This window comes from Malaclemys terrapin, chromosome 1 (genome assembly GCF_027887155.1).
Source record: "Malaclemys terrapin pileata isolate rMalTer1 chromosome 1, rMalTer1.hap1, whole genome shotgun sequence".
NCBI lineage: Eukaryota > Metazoa > Chordata > Testudines > Emydidae > Malaclemys > Malaclemys terrapin.
Window position 1 is genome coordinate 78,185,079 of NC_071505.1, and position 14,866 is coordinate 78,199,944.

Below are 14,866 nucleotides of genomic sequence, written 5' to 3' on the forward strand. Positions count from 1 at the left end.
GAAATAGTATTTTTCAATTCACCTTATACAAGTACCGTAGTGCAATCTCTTTGTCGTGGAAGTGCAACTTACAAGTGTAGATTTTTTTGGGTTACATAACTGCACTCAAAAACAAAACAATGTAAAACTTCAGAGCCTACAAGTCCACTCAGTCCTACTTCTTGTTCAGCCAATCGCTAAGACATACACGTTTGTTTACATTTATAGGAGATAATGCTGCCCTCTTCTTATTTACAATGTCACCATAAAGTGAGAACAGGCATTTGCATGGCACTTTTGTAGCTGGCATTGCAAGGTATTTACATGCCAGCTATGCTAAACATTTGTGTGTCCCTTCATGCTTCGGCCACCGTTCCAGAGGACATGCTTCCATGCTGATGACGCTCATTAAAAAAATAATGTGTTAATTAAATTTGTGACTGAACTCCTTGGGGGAGAATTATATGTCCCTTGCTCTGTTCTACCCACTTTCTGCCATATATTTCATATTATAGTAGTCTCGGATGATGACCTAGCACATGTTGTTCATTTTAAGAACACTTTCACTGCAGATTTCACAAACGCAAAGAAGGTACCAATGTGAGATTTCTAAAGATAGCTACAGCACTTGACCCAAGGTTTAAGAATCTGAAGTGCATTCCAAAATCTGAGAGGGACAAGGTGTGGAGCATGCTTTCAGAAGTCTTAAAAGAGCAACACTCCAATGCGGAAACTACAGAATCCGAACCACCAAAAAAGAAAAACAACCTTCTGCTGGTGGCCTCTGACTCAGATAATGAAAATGAACATGTGTCAGTCCACACTGCTTTGGATTGTTGTCAAGCAGAACCAGTCAACAGCATGGACACGTCCCCTGGAATGGTGGTTGAAGCATGAAGGGATGTATGAATCTTTAGTGCATCTGCCATGTAAATATCTTGCCACGCCGGCTACAACAGTGCCATGAGAATGCCTGTTCTCACTTTCAGGTGACACTGTAAACAAGAAGCGGGCAGCATTATCTCCTGCAAATGTAAACAAATTTGTTTGTCTGAGTGATTGGCTGAACAAGAAGTAGGAGTGGACTTTTAGAGCCTGCAAGTCCACTTGCAGGCTCTAAAAGTCCACACCTACTTCTAAAATTTTACATTGTTTTATTTTTTACTGCAGTTTTTTTTTATGTAATTCTACATTTGTAAGTTCAACTTTCATGATAACATGATAAAGAGACTGCACTACAGTACTTGTATTAGGTGAACTGAAAAATACTATTTCTTTTGTTTTTTTACAGTGCAAATACTTGTAATCAAAAATAAATATAAAGTGAGCACTGTACACACCATATTCCATGTTGTAATTGAAATCAAGATATTTGAAAATGTAGAAAACATTCAAAAATATTTAAATAAATGGTATTCTATTATTAACAGTGCGATTAATCATGATTAATTTTTTTTAATCGCTTGACAGCCCTAATTATTAATAGAGAACTTAGAAACAGTCTTTGAGCAAAACTAATTTAATTAATAAAATACTGTCAGCTCCTACAAAAAACAGGATACTAGAATAGCCAGAAACAAGCTATCCCTTGTAGTCTCAACATAAATGTAAATTATAAGCATCTATTTTGTTAATATAATAAAACTGTTACAATATTTTTGGAACCAAGAAACCAAGTTTCCTTTATTTTATACCATCAGTTTAGAAATATGTCTAATTAAAATCAACTCACTTGGAATAAAGTTCCTTTAATGTATTGAACTGCTTTGTTAAAGTGTCCATTTCTTTCTCCTTTTCTTTTAGTTTGTTCCGCATCCCTTCCATTCTGGCTTGCCATTTTTTACCCTCTTCCCACCTAGCTATTTCTTCCCTAGAGCTCTGTAAAACATTCAAAAAGAAAGTAACATTTCCTTTTGGTCTAGTTTAACACCACAGAAAAAGAAACAAGTTTGACGAGCACTATTTGATTAAAAGTTCCTGTTTCAAAATTTTAAACAAAAATAGATGTTTAAATATAGCAATTATTACTAGGTGATTGGTGCATATACTGGGTGTTATGAAATTTGATGCACAACCTGGTACATCTGAATGCTATCAGAGAATCATTCTGTAAAATTAAACATTCACTTTACAAAAAAGGACTGACACATTTTTATGAAATCCAATGTTAGGGATGCTTACACAAGATATTTTCCCACTTTGAAACAAGTTAACGGAAGATAGGAGAAAAGATCATGATGCTATTTTGTGCTAATTATAATATATACAGCAGATCCTCTTTCCTCCTCCAACTCACCAAGAGCTCAGATGCCCCTGCAGTATCGTAGTTGCTGGTCCAATGGTGATTTTAAACTCACTTTCTATCATAGAAAAATGAATTTCTATTTAATAGTCCCAATTCAGTTTTTATAACAGAAAATAAGGTACGACTTTATGACAAATGGCTATTGAAAAAGCTAAGCTAATGTTATTTTTACAGGTGGCAATGAAGTTTTTTGTCCTGGAGTCCCTTGCCTCCCTTAGTTGATCCTCTCGCCTTTCTTTTCCACATCCACTTTAAACTTTTACTATTAACTACAAAAATGAATTGAGATCTGATTCATAGGAAAATGGGGGGGGGGGGGGGGGAGAGAGATGATTATTTTTCCTAGCATTTAATAGGATTTAGTATTTTATTTGGGTCATGAGATCCCAGCTGTGCAATGTTGAAAGTTGGTGAACAGCTGTCCTAGCACAAAAAAGGTCAAAATGATTACCTGGAGCATGTCTTTTGAAAATCAGTGAACTGGATTCAGTGAATCAGATTTCATAATGAGAAACAAAATCCTGCAACCTTAACTGTGGAGTCAGGAGTGTGAGTCCTTAATAAAAACATGGTTATTTAGCAACTCAAACAGTGCTCCCCTAAGATAAACCCCTACCCCCTGCAAAATTCAAAGTTCTGACCAATGTTCCAAACCTGCAGAAACGTGTGCATGTGATGTGCATATGTCATTTCAGAATTGGGCACTAAGACTGAATCGGAAAGTGAAGTTGAATAATATCAAATAGCATAAACTGTCTTGATAAGCTAGGTGTAATTTGCATTAGTTTGGATCAACCACTTCAATTACTTCTTGGAATTTTATTATTCCACTGATTAATAGTGCTCTCACTACAAACATGTATAAGTAATTTCAAGAACTAAAAATGTTCTTTACCATGAGGCTGGCAAAAGAGAAATAACTACAAGAACTCAAAGTGGTTTTATACCCAAGATTCAGTCTGCAGAACCAACACATAACATACATAAATATCTGCTCTGCATAGGCACACCCTTACTCTTGAAGAAACTCCCACTGAAGTCAATGGGCCACCACATGGATACAAGGAACTACAGATACAGACAGCCTCACTGAATTCAATGGGATTCCATTTGAGAGTAGGGATCTACCTGCATGGACTTAGTTGCAGGACCAGGGTCTAAGTGTATTTGTTATTTTTAATTCCATACATACATATGTAGAACATTTACAAATACATTAATGCTATGGAAAGTAAAATAAAACACATTTTTTATATACATACATACATACATACATACATACACACACACACATACACACCCATAGTACAAGACAAAAATACATCTCAAACACTAGCAATTTATGTACAGTGCTTCAAACTTATCTAATGGGAATTGTAAGCTCTTGCTTAAAATCATCTTGAATGTATAAAATGCCACTGAATGCAGTTTGAGAACAAAACATGTATTTTGCTCCAGTCTGCTTTACTAGGTACCAAGACAAGACACTAATCTGTTATCATAGCAGCAGAAACCAAACAAGAGACTGAACAAATACATCCTTCGCCAGTCAGAATCGATATCCAGTAGGAAATATATCTTTTTGAAGGGACACCATCCATTAAAAAACAAACAAACAAACAAACAAACAAACAAACAAACACACATTTTTGTCTCAAAATGTTTTTAAACTGCTATAATTACAAGAAACACCATAGGTTGCTACCACTGAAAGAAATAATATTTTTCAGTTTCTTTACTTTATGAATTTGACAATACTTTTATGTAGTCAATCACTGTTATCTTGTACAGTCGAGTCAGTTTCCTAAATTTCTTGTACAGATTTTGTATTCAGCAAGAAGGGAAGGGAAAATATTAATAAAATATAGGAATATGTGACATCAGAAAAAATTATAAGGGGAATCAGGAGCAGGTGAAATTTCTGAAGCCACTTCTGATTTGTTGTTTTTCTTAAACTGGGTAGATTTCAAGTTGATGGTGTCCCTTTCAATACCATAAATTAAATGCCTTGTCACATACCTTGTCTTCTTTTACACTTTTCTTTTCTACCTCCTCACTCTTTTCAACTTCACTTTCAAGCTTTTTAATTTTTTTCTGAAGTTCATCGATGAATTTTTGTTCATCAGCTTTGCTCTGAAAAATTATGATTATCTTTACACCTTAATGATCACCATTTAGATACTTTCCTACTTTTTCTCCCACTGGGATAAATACAGAAACTAAATATTGACTGATTTATTCATTTCAACGGAAGTGCTTTGAACAGATATTACAATTTAGGTTATAAAGTGTCTTTTTAAAGATTACAACTACTATTTAAGTGTTAGATGGTTACTTTATATTCTGTCATGAGTAATAGACTCAAAAAGAATGTTTACACTATTGCTGTTTTAAACTTAGTAAGGATTAGGTATTAAATTGCTGTAAATTACTATGACTCTTTCGAACCAGATAAGTTCACACAACTTGGTTTAAAGGACACATACCTGAGAATTTAATAGTATGTGAAATCTCTATTTGCAGATTTAGAAATGAAAAAAGAATGGATTCGTAGACAGAAAAAACACTGTTACTTAGAAATATCTACAGAGCACAGAAACTATACAGAAAGTTTTTAAACATTTTAAGACCATGTTCATTTGACAAAAATAAACTAGTACCAGTACTTCGTGCTTAAATTTCTGAGAGGAATCCAACTGGAGACTGCTGGGAACTGCATTACCAGTAGCATAAAATGATCTACTATGCATAGCTTGTATTGAGAAGAGGAGGATAGAGAAGAGTAAATAAAATGGCATCTACTAGAAAAACAGTATGTTCGTGGAGGGAATACGTAATTGAAGTGGTGGATTGACCAGGCCACATACAAAAATGAAACAAAGACAAAGGGACGTATTTAAAGCGGACTGCAACTTTATTAATTTTTAATTAACTGTAACTGGAGGTTGAAGCTAAACCCTCTCAGAAAACCACAAAGCATTTACTTGGGTCTAGTATGGTATTAAATGATCTCATTGCCATATAACCAATAGCTAGGGTTGGACCTTTTCAGCCTGTACACCTAGGTTTCAACTCACCTTTGAAACTTCTTGACCTCCTACTGCGAGAAGAAAGGAGAGTTCCCTCAGTTTGCAATAATTTAAGTCTCCCCTTCTTCTTACAAACTGTGAGTTCTACAAGCCATCTCGTGGGTCTTTCATTCACCTTTACCTCAGGAAGCTGGTCTTTTTCAGCCTCTTACCCACATTTGACATCTGCAACAAAGGATGCTAGCCGATAGCTTGGTGGCACCCCCACTACACTGTTTGGTATCTGCTGCCTCCAATCTCTAAATTCTCCTCACCATGTATTGATCCCTCTGCTTGATAAACATACTCAGTGGTCCAAAAACAGTACATCCATTAGAGAATATTTGACTGAATTCCTAGATTTTTACACTAATAAAAACGAAGCTCACCTGAATGCTGTTTGTTAGTCTTTTTATCCGCTTTTTCAGTTCTTCATTTTCATTTTCCATTTCTTCTTTTTCTCTTAGCCTTTTAGTAATGGCTTTTTGCTTTTTTTGAAGTTCTTGGTTTAAATCATCCATCTCATCTAACAAAGAGCGCTCTCTAGTTTTACTTACTTTAAGGGCATCTTTGAATTTTGTAAGTTGCTCATTTAATTCCTCTATATGAATCTATAAAAAATAAATTTTAAAAAAGTGTTAGTCAAAGTTGCCAACTATCTAAAACATATTGAGGTTAAGGAGATATATTTCCTGGATTCCACAGACATTTCTCAAATCAGTTATTTCATATATTGTCAACTATATTTAAGTAATCTGCAAAGTGAAGTAAAATATGTTTAAATAATCACTTAGAAGATAATTTGTAAATTCCTATAAATCTGTTGATATGTTTAAGTAGCAAAAAGTCAGTTTGAAAAACATTTTTAAGTTTAAATTTAAATAAGTAAAATAAACAACCAAAATAATCAACTTTTGGGGTGTGTTTTTTTTTTAAATGGCAAAACCAAATTTATTTTCTGTGTTAAAGAAAAAGGTTGAACCTTTATATACACCTCTACCCTGATATAACGTGACCCAATATAACACGAATTCGGATATAACGCGGTAAAGCAGTGCTCGGGGGGGCAGGGGGAGGGCAGCGGGGGCGGGGCTGCGCACTCCGGTGGATCAGAGCAAGTTTGATATAACGCGGTTTCACCTATAACGCGGTAAGATTTTTTGGCTCTCGAGAACAGCGTTATATTGAGGTAGTGGTGTACCAAGTTTAAGCCTGGTGTAAGTGTTCTATCTGTAAGTTCTAAAATTCTGAAGAAAAAATGTAGGCTAATTAGTAGTACTGCAAGTACTTATACATTTTGTTTGATTATTTGTTTTAATATTTAAAAACAAATGTACACAATGGGCCCGACCCAACTTCCAATAAAGTCAATAGAAAGACTGTCACTGACTTCACTGGGAGTTGTATCAAACCTTATGACAGTACAACATTCATTATTATAATACTCAAAAAGAAATTATGAACATTGTGTTCTCTTTTCAAATAAGAATACAATGTAGAACACAGTGTAAAGAGGTTAATTAGTGCTTACCGTGAGCTCCTTTGTTTGTTTGTCAACAATCTGCTGAACATTCATGTATGCCTCTTTTTGTGATGCTACAGAAATAATCTGCTGTTCAGCATTAGCAGTCATTTCTGCTCGGAGCTCCAGAAGTGCTTTACTCAAAGCCTGAAAATATCAACAAATTTGTTTGTAAGTAAGCAAATTGCTGAAAATGAATGTTAAAAAATTGCTAAAGGGAATTACATTTTACTACCTTTTATGTTAAATTACCCATATGTATTCCATACTAACTGCACAATTCATATAATCTTTTGGCCTGTTTCCATATGATTTACAATGATGAGCCAGATTCACTAGTATGCTCTAACTGCTTTGCAATACTCTGGCAACACAAAATCACAATAAATGCAGCTTAGTTGGCCAGGTAATCTAAGTTTAAGGCTGTTTTGCATCACCGGAGTAGCATAAAGCAGCTGAAATATATCGGTGAATCTGGCTCCACAAATTACAGAGAAGTTAAATTCTACATCAAATGTCATTAATTTTCTGGTCCTTTTTCTACAGCAGGCTATACAGTCCTAATGAATCTCCATAAAACGGCATCTTTCAAGTATTCTTTGTCCATCTCTTAAACCCTCTAGTGGCACTTCTGAAAACAAGTTGTGGAAATGTTTGCTATAAATAATTTTCATAGTTATTTGGTTTTACATCAACTTCTTGTCTCCAAGATAGATGCTAAATCATAAAATAAAATTAAATTACTTACTTTCTGTTGTTTCTCTTTTAAGGCTAACTGGTTCTTCAACCTTTCCACTAGGTTTTTCATTGTAGTTGTTGGCGCTCTATTATTTGCTTCTTTTTGGGCCTCTAATTCAGTTTTTACTTGCAGCAATTCCTTCTCTATCTGCGACAACAGGTTTCTCAATTCATTTGCTTCATCTTTCAGTTTTTTCACTTCAGCTACATGCTTTTCTTCAAGCCTAGTACAACAAAGTAATAAATAGCAGTGTCACGAAGTACTTAATTTAGTAAGCTCCAGGTGGATAAAAAAGGCTGAAAATATTACACGTTTTTGATAATTTCAGATTACAGAATAATTGTGGTCCCACTTCCAGAATTAATACCAAACAGTGATCAAATGCACAGCACCAGTGGGACTACTCACATGAGTAAAGCAAGCAAGACTAGATAACAATTTCCTTTTCTTAAACATATCATATGGGCTAAATTTTCATAACGTTCATCTCTGTTACGTAGCAAGCCCAATATGTTGTTTAAGATATAGAAGAAAATATTTTTGACAGTTCAAAAAACGATGTTCAGAGCACCAAAATTTCAATTAAAAAGGAAGTGTTCAGTAATGCAACATTTATAATTGACCATTACATATTTTAAACAACAATTTTCAAATGATAGCCTTGATGACGACCCACAAAACAAATATTTTAAAGTTACACTTGTGGCTTTATAAATTGTTAGGTTAGTTTCTTCAATCAAACCTTATATTCAGCAGTCATATTAACAAATTGTTGCTAAAGCATGTACAAGAAGGCTAACGGCATATTGGGCTGCATTAGTAGGAGCATTGCCAGCCAGATCAAGGTAAGTGACTATTTCCCTCTATTCGGCACTGGTGAGGCCGCATCTGGAGTATTGCGTCCAGTTTTGGGCCTCCTACTACAGAAAGGATGTGGACAAATTGGAGAGAGTCCAGCGGAGGGCAACAAAAATTATTAGGAGATGAGGACACATGATTTATGAGGAGATTCTGAGGGAACTGTGCTTATTTAGACTGTAGAAAAGAAGAGTGAGGGGGGATTTGATAGCAGCCTTCAACTACCTGAAGGGGGGTTCCAAAGAAGATGGAGCTTGGCTGTTCAAAGTGGTGGCAGATGGTAGAACAAGGAGCAATGGTCTCAAGTTGCAGTGGGGGAGATCTAGGTTGGATATTAGGAAAAACTTTTTCACTAGGAGGGTGGTGAAGCACTGGAATGGGCTACCTAGGGAGATGGTGGAATCTCCATCTTTAGAGGTTTTTAAGGCCCAGCCTGGCAAAGCCCTGGCTGGGATGATTTAGTTGGGGTTGGTCCTGCTTTGAGCAGGGGGTTGAACTAGATCAGGGGTTCTCAACCTTTTTCTTTCTGAGGTCCACCCCAACAGGCTACAAAAACACCAGGGCCTGGCGGGGAGAGAGCACGGAGCTCCGGGCCGGGGTGGGGTGACCCTTAGGCATAGGCATAGTTTTACTTCTATTTTCTGGGGGGCATGGGCTGGCGGGGCTCGAGCCAGTTCCACAGAGCAGGGTCCAGCAAGGGAGCACCACCTCCAGACTCATTCAGGAGGCCACCTAGCCTGTCTGGGCTGTGGGGGGGATGCAAACAAAAAATATAACTCAAAGGGGGGGACTCAGTTCAAAAAGTTTGAAAACCGCTCAGGTTGCTGGGAGAGGGTAGCTAGGGGCTGTGTGAAGTGAGGGGAATAGTTCAGGGTGAAGGCAGGGGATAGCTAGGGGCTGTGTGCAGGCAGGGGGTAGCTAGGGATTGTTTATGGGCGGGGGGCTCCCAGTGTGGCTCCCAGCTTCAGGCGGGGGTGGGGGAGCGATGGGGCTCCCGGCTTCAGCCCCCACTGCTCCTGGCTTGGAGGGGGAGGGAGGGGAGAAGTTTGCCGGCTTCAGCCCCGCATCGCTCCCAGCTGGGGTCGGGGGACTGCAGGTTTCAGCCCCGGGACTCCGCGGACCCCAGAAAGGGCTCACGGACCCCCGGTTGAGAAGCACTGGATTAGATGACCTTCTGAGGTCTCTTACAACTCTAATCTTTTGTGATTCTAATTCAATAAATGGTCTTAATGACACAGTATACGTTTTAGACCAGGGATCGGCCAACTTTGGCATGGGCCGGGCCAGTTTGTTTACCTGCCGCATCTGCAGGTTCAGCTGATCGCGGCTCCCACTGGCCGCGGCTCGCCGCTCCAGGCCAATGGGGGCTGGAGGAAGCAGTGCGGGCTGAAGGATGTGCTGGATGCCGCTTCCCACAGCCCCCATTGGCCTGGAACGGCGAACTGTGGCCAGTGGGAGCCGCGATTGGCTGAACCTGCGGACACCCGGCAGGTAAACAAACCGGCCTGGCCCACCACGGGGCTTACCCTGGTGGACCATGTGCCAAAGGTTGCCGATCCCTGTTTTAGACTTATAGCTGATTGGTCTAATCAAATTATTACTTGAATTGTAATAATTGTATATCTAAATACTTACTGAGCCTTGACGTTTTCAAACTCTCTGATTTTTAATAAAGTAAGTTGTTTTTGTTTCTCCAAATCATATGATGTTTTCTTTAATCTGCCTAGAAGTAAAGCAAGAGAGTTGTCCTGTTCTGCTACTGTTTGCTCCATCTCAGCCAGACGAATGAAATGTTTGTTGGTGGGAACTGATAAAGAAGGTTTTTTCATTAACTCCTATAAAAACAGAAAAATCATTTGTATTAAATATTCTACATCTTATACAGCAAAGTGCTGCAATTATTTCATTATGTTAAATTTGATCCCAAACATAACAAAGCAACAACATTTATAGTATATTTTATAACCAGTGATGTGACTCATAGCACTATCCTCAAATGTTAGCCACACTGAACGTTGGTAAATGGTCTCTGTATCTGAAGAGTAGTTTTGTAAATGGTTAAATATAGATGATCAGTCTTTGAGAAACAGTGTCAAAAGCGAATCTTTAATTAGGATGGAGCTTATTTTATTTTCTGTAGGACAGAGGTTCTCAAACTTTAGCAACCCAAGAGCCCCCATTTTGATTTAAAAATTTTCAGACCCCGAAGCTCCCCACTCAGCCCCAGACCCCGCCCCCACTCCACCCCTTCTCCCAAGGCCCCACCCCACCTCTTCCCGGCCCTGCTCCATCCCTGCCCCCCTCTTCCCCACCTCGTTCTTTCCCCTCCCATAAGCGCGCTCCATCCCCGCTCCTCCCCCTCCTTCCAGTGCCTCCTGCACGTTGCTGAACAGCTGTTCTCTGGCGTGCAGGAGGCACTGGGAGGGTGGGGGAGGAGTTGATCAGTGTGGCCCGCAGACGCCCTGGAGTACCATTGAGGACCCCCAGGGGTCCACGGACCCCAGTTTCAGAAATGCTGCTGTAGAATATTAAAAAAGGAGAGAGAAAATGGAAGACATCAACCTCCCCAAGGGATCTCTATTAAATAGGACATGTTGAATTATGCACTTATACACTGAAGTACCAAATGTGTTAATTGACCCCTATTTCCTCACTCGTCTTTCTCAAATTCTTTCAATTTCACCTTCATACAATAATAATGTAATGACAGTCCTACTTATTTATCTTCCTGTTTATACTATCTTGGACTGAAAAACTGCTCCTCTGGTATGGAGAATTAACATAATTTTCAAAATTTACAAAAAAACAAACCAACATACAAACAAATATACAACAATGAACAAAATAATCCCCCATCCCAAACAAACCAACAAACCTACCAAAGCAGTTTGTTTGAATTTAATAAGTGAATTATCAGCTTGAAAATCTAGCTTCTGATGTAGAACCCGGAGGTCTTCTTCATGTTTCTTTGAGATTTCCTCTTGCTCCTATTAGCACAAAATGAACATTTTTTTAATTTCATGTATACATGCATGATACTCCAGAAATCCATGGAACTGGTGTACTTTCCATGCTAATTACTTTTACTTTGAAATAGAATACGAGCTGAGGAAATCCTTTCACTGGCAAGCAAATATAAGCACTAAGGAGTTAAAGTAATTTCATTATCCTGGCAATTTTTTCTAGGAGAGGGGGAAAAAAAGTAAATGCCCAAAACTACATGAATGCAATGTTAAATGAAGCCTCTCAATATGTTCAGATTTAAGTCATAGTATTACATTTTTCTGGAAGTGTGCAAATACCCAGAAAGAGACAATTTTCCCTTCTTTAATTCTCAAAGTGCAAGACAAAGCTTGGAGTTTGTAACATTCTGTACTCTCACTGGTTTTGTGTATATAGGCAGAGCATCAATCATAGAACACTCCTTATTCAGTCAGGCAGACCAAGGAGTATTTAACATATTGATTTGGTCATGCAGGAGTCACTGATTGTGGGTCTGACTAAAGAACAAGACTCATGAATCTCAAGAAAGGCGCTGAGTATGTTTGCCTCTCTGCCTTCCTTTTATACGGTTTTCAATGCTAACATACTTCCCAAAGAATCAGTATTCCTGCCTTTCCCGATTGTTCTCTCTACCATCTCCTTTAAGACGGTCATTCTCTTCACCGTTTCTGGTCTTTTCCATCCTTTATTTATGCACCTCATTTCCTCATCAAATTGGCATCTTTAACAAACTTTACATTCATCTTAAAGAATTTTTTTAAAGTTCTTATACAGCTAATGAATAAAATGTTTTTATGACTGCAACCACAGGTCACAATCCTGTAATGAGACCTGTGCAAGAGTCTACCCATGCCAAGCTCGCTGCATGATCTGGGCCATAATGAACCGCTACAGCACACAGAATTCTGGTTTTCTCCCCCCAAGGAAAGTGTAGGAAAAACAACCAAAATGCAGAATTATACTATTTGTTAATTTCATGCATCTATCACTGCAGACTTTGCTTCCTAATCCTGCCATATTAAAGCAATTCCAAAGGAGAACAATCAGAACATTTTTACATAAATACATTTTTAAATACAAGAGGTTAAGAAAACCTGAACTTTGTGCAATGAGAAATTCATAACAAAGGCCCTGTTCTGCTCCTACTAAAGTCAACGGGAATTTTGCAATGCCTCTGTTAGGGTTCCTTCCCCACTCTGAACTTTAGGGTAAAGATGTGGGGACCTGCATGAAAGACCCCCTAAGCTTATTTCTACCAGCTTAGGTTAAAAACTCCCCAAAGCACAAATACTTCCTTGTACCTTGGATTAGGTAACGCTGCCACCACCAAGTGATTTAAATAAACATTTAGGGAGGGCCACTTGGAGCCCTACCTTCCCGAAATATCCCCCCAAACCCCTACACCCCTTTTCCTGGGGAGGCTTGAGAATATATCCTCACCAATTGGTACAGGTGAACACAGACCCATACCCTCGAATCTTAAAACAATGAAAAATCAATCAGGTTCTTAAAAGAAGAATTTTAATTAAAGAAAAGGTAAAAGAATTACCTCTGTAAAATTGGGATGGCAAGTACTTTATGTTCTTGAGTCTTTTGTTATTCTGTAGAGGATCTCCCCTCTAGGCAAAACCTTAAAGTTACAAATCCAAAGACAAAACCTCCCTCTGGACAAGGAAAATCACAGGCCAAAATAAAAGTAAGCTAACGCATTTCCTTATTATTACTTATTAATTCTAATTGAGTTGGATTGCTTACCTTCTTGATCTGTCTCCGGCAAGCATCCAGAACAGACAAGACAGACAAAGAACAGACAAAACAATGCCTTTTCCCCCTCCTCAGATTTGAAAGTGTCTTGTCCCCTTATTGGTCCTTTTGGTCAGGTGCCAGCTAGGTTACCTGAGCTTCTTAACTCTTTATAGGTCAAAGGAGTTTGTGCCTCTGGCCAGAAGAGATTTTATAGTACTGTATACAGAAAGGTGGTTACCCTTCCCTTTATATTTATGACACCCTCCATTGAAAGCAGGACTGGGCACAAAATTAACTCAAACTCTTAAAAAAAAAAATAATACAAAATAACACAAAAAGTGTGTGTACCTCTCTAGCTTTTGCAAGGAGATGCTGATACTTCTTCAACACTTCCTCCTTTTGATTTAGTCTTGCTTGCATATTTGTAATGGTTTGATGGGCAACTTTCAGGGCATGATGGTATTCTGGATCATCTTCTTTTCTACCTAGCTCAGCTATTATCTTCTCTCTTTCTGCTGTTGCAGGTAATCGAAGCCTTAGTTCATTTATAACTCTGTCTCTTGATAAAACATTTTGTTCTGCTTTCCAGAGTGCAGTTTCTTTCTCTTTCAGTTTCTACAACAAAGGAAATTATTACTAATCTTATAGAAATATTATGTTTAAAAAAAAATGTGTCAGAATATGTCTAAATCGAATTACAAATCAAAAAATGGCTTTGTTTTCAATTTTCCCTACTTGGAATTATTAGACACACTACACACCAGTACAATTATAACTTGTATTTCACTGTGCGGAATTGTCATAGCACAATGTATTTACATACCAAATTTATTAATATAGTATTTTTAGAGGATTAATTTTATATTTAGTGTTTGATAAGAAATCTATGTAACAGATTTTCACTTTGGTAACCTTTCTTAAAGGAATTAGTGGTGTCATTTGTGAAATTTAACACTGTTTATTAAATCAATTAATGCTACAGAATGCTAATTAAGCCTAATTAGTACTAAGAAACCTAATTTTATACAATCTCAGCACCTTGAATATAAACTGTTTCCAATTCTCTTCCTGTTTGAGTTTTTTCATATCTAAAGAGCAACAGAAATTAGCTTTTCATAATATTCAGATATCAAACTATTCAGTGGTACTCTTTTCTTATAAATGCATGCCTCATATTACACATTAGAAAATAAACTCAGATGAACATATTTATTCTTGTTCTATGCATATGCTTTTAATAGTTTAGGTGTATATTCATCTAATTACCTCTTCTAATAATTTGCAGGTTGCCCGCGTTTCTAAGATTGTTCGAACGTTCTCCCTAATTTTCCTCAAAGCTAGCTCAAGCTGCTGTGGAAGGGGCAAACTAGGATCTGGAACCGAACCTGTAGCATCTTCAAACTGCACAGAAAAGACAGACATGAACATTACTTTTCTGACAATTCTAATCAGCACACTTATTAATTTATTTAAAATAAATCAGTATAGGTACCTTTCGAGCAGTACTAAGTATTTCATTTTGCTGACGGTCATATACGTCTAGTTGGCGTTCTAACTCTACTTCTCTCTGATCCCAAGCCATCTGCCGCTCTTCATAAAACTATAAAAAAAAGTTTGATTAAAGAGATCTACATTGAAATCCTGAC

General features: G+C 37.7%; 1 protein-coding gene across 2 annotated transcripts in view; it reads right to left on the reverse strand.

Annotated features, from left to right (window-relative positions):
• Positions 1-14,866, reverse strand: part of CEP290 (centrosomal protein 290) — a 111,151-nt gene that overhangs the window by 20,950 nt on the left and 75,335 nt on the right. For both annotated transcript variants that reach the window (XM_054027619.1, XM_054027628.1), the window contains 10 exons: positions 14,713-14,820; positions 14,487-14,621; positions 13,569-13,835; positions 11,351-11,458; positions 10,107-10,306; positions 7,623-7,836; positions 6,884-7,021; positions 5,742-5,963; positions 4,304-4,417; positions 1,712-1,857 (listed from right to left, as the gene is read on the reverse strand). In XM_054027619.1, the coding sequence (XP_053883594.1) occupies positions 1,712-1,857; positions 4,304-4,417; positions 5,742-5,963; positions 6,884-7,021; positions 7,623-7,836; positions 10,107-10,306; positions 11,351-11,458; positions 13,569-13,835; positions 14,487-14,621; positions 14,713-14,820 (1,652 nt within the window). The remainder of the gene's footprint in view (positions 1-1,711; positions 1,858-4,303; positions 4,418-5,741; positions 5,964-6,883; positions 7,022-7,622; positions 7,837-10,106; positions 10,307-11,350; positions 11,459-13,568; positions 13,836-14,486; positions 14,622-14,712; positions 14,821-14,866) is intronic.